At 42.7% G+C, this 6,000-nt stretch overlaps 1 protein-coding gene across 1 annotated transcript in view; it reads right to left on the bottom strand.

Moving 5' to 3' along the window:
* Window positions 1-6,000, bottom strand: part of srrm3 (serine/arginine repetitive matrix 3) — a 36,729-nt gene continuing 30,729 nt past the window's right edge. The window contains exons 10-13 of the mRNA XM_054626547.1: window positions 3,064-3,359; window positions 2,713-2,964; window positions 2,473-2,598; window positions 1-256 (exon numbers count right to left, since the gene is read on the bottom strand). Of these exons, the coding sequence (XP_054482522.1) occupies window positions 1-256; window positions 2,473-2,598; window positions 2,713-2,964; window positions 3,064-3,359 (930 nt within the window). The remainder of the gene's footprint in view (window positions 257-2,472; window positions 2,599-2,712; window positions 2,965-3,063; window positions 3,360-6,000) is intronic.

Below are 6,000 nucleotides of genomic sequence, written 5' to 3'. Positions count from 1 at the left end.
TCAGAAGCCGGGGCTGTCGTAGCTGCTGCGGCTGTAGTAGCTGTGGTGGCTGCGGGAGCGACTCTTGCTGCGGCTCCAGCTCTGGCTCTGGCTGCGGCTCCGGCTCCAGCTCCGGCTCCTGCTGTGGCTCCGGCTGTGGCTCCGGCTCCGGCTCCGGCTGTTGCTGCTGTAGCTGCGGCTGGACCGCGACGGGCTGCTGTCATAGCTGGACGACGAAGGGCTGGGCCGGTAATACGGGATCGGCCGCTTCCGAGCACTGGGGAGAGGAGAGAGGGGCAGGATGGAGAGTTAACAGTCACATCAGACGAGTTTGTCATGGTCAGGTCTTCGGCTGACACTGATGTTAAACACATGATGTATTAAGACAAGATTTAGTTGGTTGAGAACAAATCAGTGTTAGGTTACAGAGGTGGCAGACTTATGATCAGTGCAGGATCTGAAAGAGAGCAGCTACATGGGTTAAAAATAAAGTCCAAGCTGTTTAATCACACACTCACACATACACACTTTGCAGAGAAATGTTGTTAGTTTAAGCTTAAGCATAAATTGCCTTGTTAAAAGCCACCCTGGAAGTGCTTCCTGTAAGGTAAATTAGCTGTTAGTTCCCAAAAGAACCTCATCTTCTCAGTGGAGGCCAACACCCAGAGAAATGGTGGAGTCGACAGTGCGGGGCGAGATAAACGCTATCAAGGTATCCCTGCTGCTACAAGGTGTGTTTCACCTTGTCATTTCAGAGGCATGTAGATAACTCAGCCTAAGCTTTTGTCTTGTGTATCTGCCATGGGAATCCACAGCAATAGAGATATCCACTAAAATAAACCTTGATAGCATTTTTAATCTCCCTGTGTTACAACATTAGTGCATAACCGCAGAGGGGTGTAGTTTTAGAGCCGGTGTGAGTTTCTTTGTGTCAGTTTGAATGAAGCAGCAGCAGAAGGAGGACAGAAGAAGAAAAAAAATTAACTGGAGGAGGCCAGGTTTACTCAGGGGAGCTCTGATGGTTTGCTGTTCAGCCAAGCTTCAGGAGTCGGACTCCTCGGATCCTGCTGCGCGGCAACAGTTACCGGGGTAACTAGCCTGCGGCGGCTCAGTTCAGCAGCATCCCGTCGTCTTGGCGGCAGGACCTTAACGACTGGAGTGAAAGATGACAAGGTACACACATTTCACCCATGTCTATTAACGCTTTTATGAGGGAAAAGAGGAGACATGAGAGAGTCTTTCTTTTTTTTTTTACACCACAGAAACACATCTCTCTTTACATTCTAAAAAATAACTACCAACAACATTTCAAGAGCAACAAGCCTGAAAAAGTGTCCATGGGAAAAGATCAAATGACAATTAAGAAGTGATCAAAATAGTTTTGTATAAAAAATTTGATGTTAAGTTTTATAGATATGTTAACTGTAATTTAAACAAATTTTTATGGGCGTAGAGGAAAACAAGATAGACATCTGCTCTCAGTACAGTGGAGCCTTGTAAGCCCCGGGCTGAGTGCCGCGGGGGTAAAGTCTCTGACTGTTGTTTGTTTCTATGAACCTATCCATTGAACTGCATTGCATTAGAAAGGTGTTTCTGTTATTTAGCCTACCCTCATTGATTTAAATTGATAGAAACACCTGCCAGAAAAACAATACAGTTTAACAGCACCACAAACTTTATCCTACAGGCTGCAGGTTGAAAGAAATTCTCCCTCTGCATGTTTTCTGGGTAAAGAATCAACAATAAATCATTTTATCTGTATTAATGTATATTCTATATTGTCAAACATTAGATTTGATCCTCAATCAGAGTTAAGGCAGTAAAGGACAGGCCTCTCTCAAGGAAAGACAACACGATTACAGAGTTATTGCATCAACAATGCAGCAATTTACAAAAAATATTGTATATTTACTTTTGTTATAATGTTGTGGAAATAACCAACATCATCATAGCTAGATGATATTAATGTAGAAAAACATTATATACTATTTTCTGTTTACTTCAAGTGTCCCCCCTAACCGAACCAATCCCACACCCTTGTTGCTTATTCATGCAGTTTTTCCTTTCTACTCTATAAAGGATGTAATGGACCCCAATGTGGTTCCTAAAATTTCCTCTTGTGAGTTAAAGCAGGAACAAATTCCCTCGTTTTATTTCCTTTTGCTTGTCGATGTTGTAATTTGCAGCTGTAAAGGAGAGGCCTTTGCTCCAGCATGAGTGCACTGCAGTTAAATTATGGGAAATGTTGTAACTGCAGAGTGTAACATACCTCAGGCAAAAGTGTGACACGTTAAAGTGCAGTTATTTCCAGACGTATAAAAGCTGAAAATAATACTCAATACAACAACACACGTATTGTAGGAGATGTAATACTCTGCGTTCTGCTGGAAGAAAGTCTACACGGCATATGAGTTGGGGGAAAAAATCCATGAGCAGATAGAAGTCTTTACAACACATCAGGAGGAGGTTTATGATGCTGGACAGCTGCGTTACCTGGTGATCCTGCGAGCCTCCATGAAGCTGGGTGAATCTCTTCTCCTTTTACGAATGGGCGAGTAGCTGCGTGAGCGGCGGCGAGCTCGGCTGTCGGTGTCGGAGCGGTTCGGACTGTCCCTCTCTCTGCACAATACACATAACGCCATCAGAACAGCAAAGCACATGACATCAGAATCAAAACTAGAAGCAATATAAAAAGAAAAGAAGTAACAGTGTGCCAGAGAAAGGAGGCTTCACCTGGAGTTGTTCTGTCTGTTGTGTGGGGACTTGGCCTTGCTGGGGCCCCTGTCTCTGGAGGCGGAGCGTGAGGAGGAATGCCCGCTGCTCCAGGAGCTGCTGCGTTGTCGGAGGTTGGGTTTGCTCCGAGACTCCTCTTTCTTCCTGCCCGACGTGTGTGGGTGGCGTCCCGGAGATGCCGACGGGCTCCGGTGGTGTCCCTGACCCCGACTGGAGCGGTGGTGACGCTTGGACGAGTGGCCACCTTTTGTCCTGGAGTAAAGGGGAGTGTAATGCATTAGATGTCAAATGATTCTCTCTCAGTGGGGCAGCTAAAGTGGAAAGATGGAAAAGATGAAAGGACAAACTTACTTTTTCTGGTGTCGAGAGCTCCTTCCTCTGTGAGTGTGGTTGTGCTGGGAGTGGGCTGAGTCGCTGCTGTGAGCAGGGGAGCGGGAGGTCTTATTCTGGCCTCTCAAGCTCCCTCTCCTCCCTGTCGCCTGGGAAACGGAGCTCCCCACAGCCGTATTCCTGCCATCCACACTCCCAGCCTCTCCTACTGTGCTCGTCTGTCCCGTTTGGCTCCTGCCGGGGGCGCTGTGGAGCCTGTGCTCTCTCAGCAGGGTGGACTGGATGCTTGCAGAGCTAGCGGTCAGCAGACGGAGCGTCTGTAGAATAAAATGATGACCAACAAAAGAGGAAAAAAAAAAGAAGAAAGAAAAAAAAACAAAGAAAAAAGGACATAAAGAGCATTAGAGTGTTTCCAGGTTGGTGATTGAGCGCTACGGTGTACTTGCCAAAAGAAGGTAAACATCTAAAAGAAAAAGGTCTAGGTTTTCTCCATATGGCTTATAGATAGTCCTCTATGGTGCAGCGCATGCAATACTTGGCATGCAAAACCATAATGAGTTGAAGAAATCATAATCGCAAAAACAAACAAAAAACTAGGAGGAGGAAGAGAGGGGGAAAAAAATAAACAAAACTGTGAACCAAATAAGTTAAAGAGCAGAGGCAGAAAGTACAGAGCTACAGATTGTGTAGAGTAGAAAAAGAGGACTTCTTAAGTTTTTTGTTTTTTTTAAAGTAATGGTAAAAAAAATAAAAATGAAACAAAACAGAAAGAGAAGACAACTTGACGGAACATCACAGAAATGGAAGGAACAAAATAAAGATCACAATTATTGAATCAATCGAATCAGAAAACAAATCGTCTGCTACTCAATTTTTCTCTTTCTGGATTTTTTTCCTGTAGAAAATTGCTGAGATGTGAACAGCGACCCATTTTTCTTTGATTTTTTTTAATGGTTACTCTTGTTTAACTCCCTTCTGGTTAACATCCACTTACCAATAAAGTGGTATTCCCTCCTTTAGTAGGTAAGGTATGAAGAAAAGGGAAAAGTGGGGCAACATAAGTGCATCATTAGATTCACAAAATGCAAGAGAAAAAGACACAAAACCCTTCCCTGCCAGTGACTCATGAGACAATGCATGGAAATCAATGGAAAAGAACTCAAAAGCAAGGAGGAAGACCACAATGTGCAGGGAATCCCTCACACAGAGAGTAAATCCTCTGGGCCCAGCCACCTTCCTAAACATCAGAGAGCAACTGGCTGGCGAGAGTTAAAGGTATTTTCTTCACCATTTTTCTCTCCATGTAGTATCTACCACGGGGCAGGTGTTATTTTACTGCCTGACACGTTAGCAGTTCAATCTGTGTTTGTGTCCCTGATACAGGATATAGTTTTCACAATAGCCAACTTTTTCTGTTGATGTAGTTCCTGGAAGTTATTGATACATTTAACAACAGTGAGCATTGAGATTAACTTGGGTTCAACCACATTTTATGGCAGTCAAAGGTTATTTTTTGGGTGAGTGACTAATGTAAAAACCCCATAAAAGCATTCGGTCAGTGAAAGGTCAGTAATCTGATAAACAATAATAATGTGATTTGATCCTTTGGGATTTCAAAGTGAAAAGCTACTTTTAGACTCATAAAAGGACTCAATTACTTGAAAGCTAGCGTTTTTTAAAATGACCAGTGTCTTAAAGGATAAGGCGGGCAATATTCTGTATTTTGCTTATTGTCAATAAAAGACCAAAATCTACAATGAATTAACACTTGATAAAGCTTATTTCCCTGTGCCATGGAGCTCCAGTGTTGTCCAAAAATGATAACAGGTATCTCAGTGAGCAACAAAGTAAATCGGGTGGAATGTTCCTTCATTAGCATGAGCATGGGCTCTGTGGTTTATTTAAAAACAACATACACTCACAAACACTGTCCTTGTGCTGTAAATACTCAATAGAGCACAACATGTGTATGAATCTGCGGATGAAAATAGTTCCTAACAAACGCATCTACTTACTGTTTGAGTGACATTCCGCTAAAATCTACAGTGGCCAAATGTTTAAGGAAAATATAGAGCCTTACCTAGAGCAGCTAGCTTAGCTCTATCAATGGCAGGTCGCCTGGTCCACTTTTGGTCCAGACTGAAATATCTTAACAACTTTTGGATGATTTGCCATGTTATTTTGTACAGACATTCATGTTCCCATCAGCCTCAGCTGTATCTTGTGTTTAGTGTGAATTAGCTAATGTTAGCATGTAAAACTAACATGGTGAGCATTATACCTACTTAACATCAGCATGTTAGCATTTTTGGCATTCATTGACATTAGCATTTAGCTTTAAGGACTGCTGTGTTTAGCCGTACTGAGCCACTTATGTAGCTGGAGTCTTGGTTAATAATAAAACTACATATTTGTGGCCCCTTTTTTTTAAAGTTTACATCATCAGTGGGGACTAATATAGCTAAAATGACTAACAGCAACGTCAGAAAGTAGTGACAGACACATCAAATACATTGCTGATTTAGGTCTTTTTCAAGGGATTTGCTCCTTATAAGAAAAATGTAATGAGTAATGCCAGCCTTATCCTATCCTCTGCGTATGGTAGAGGGTGAGTTAAAACATATTCCAAACCTCTATTATAAGCATACAACAAAAATAGAAATTGGATGAGTGCTTCGGTGGGAGTTAGGGGCTGAGACTTGTGATGCACAGTTATACCCTGCTCATTGTAAGCAGGTCATAAAAAGAGAGTAAATCTCCAACAGGCGTTTTGTTTGAAACCAAATACAGCTGGCTCTTTCGCATGCATTACAATGTGCTGTCTGAACAGCTTTGTAATCTAAAATACAACAAAAGCACCGACTGGTCACTGCAGAAAGAAGAGCCGTTCTCCACTAGAGAGAAGACAACTAAGCGGTATAATAAGAAGACACACAACCACTGGTGCTTATGACAGTT

This window comes from Anoplopoma fimbria, chromosome 24 (assembly GCF_027596085.1).
Source record: "Anoplopoma fimbria isolate UVic2021 breed Golden Eagle Sablefish chromosome 24, Afim_UVic_2022, whole genome shotgun sequence".
Lineage (NCBI taxonomy): Eukaryota > Metazoa > Chordata > Actinopteri > Perciformes > Anoplopomatidae > Anoplopoma > Anoplopoma fimbria.
The sequence above is the reverse complement of the archived record's forward strand: the minus strand, read 5'-3'. Positions and strand labels throughout refer to the sequence as shown.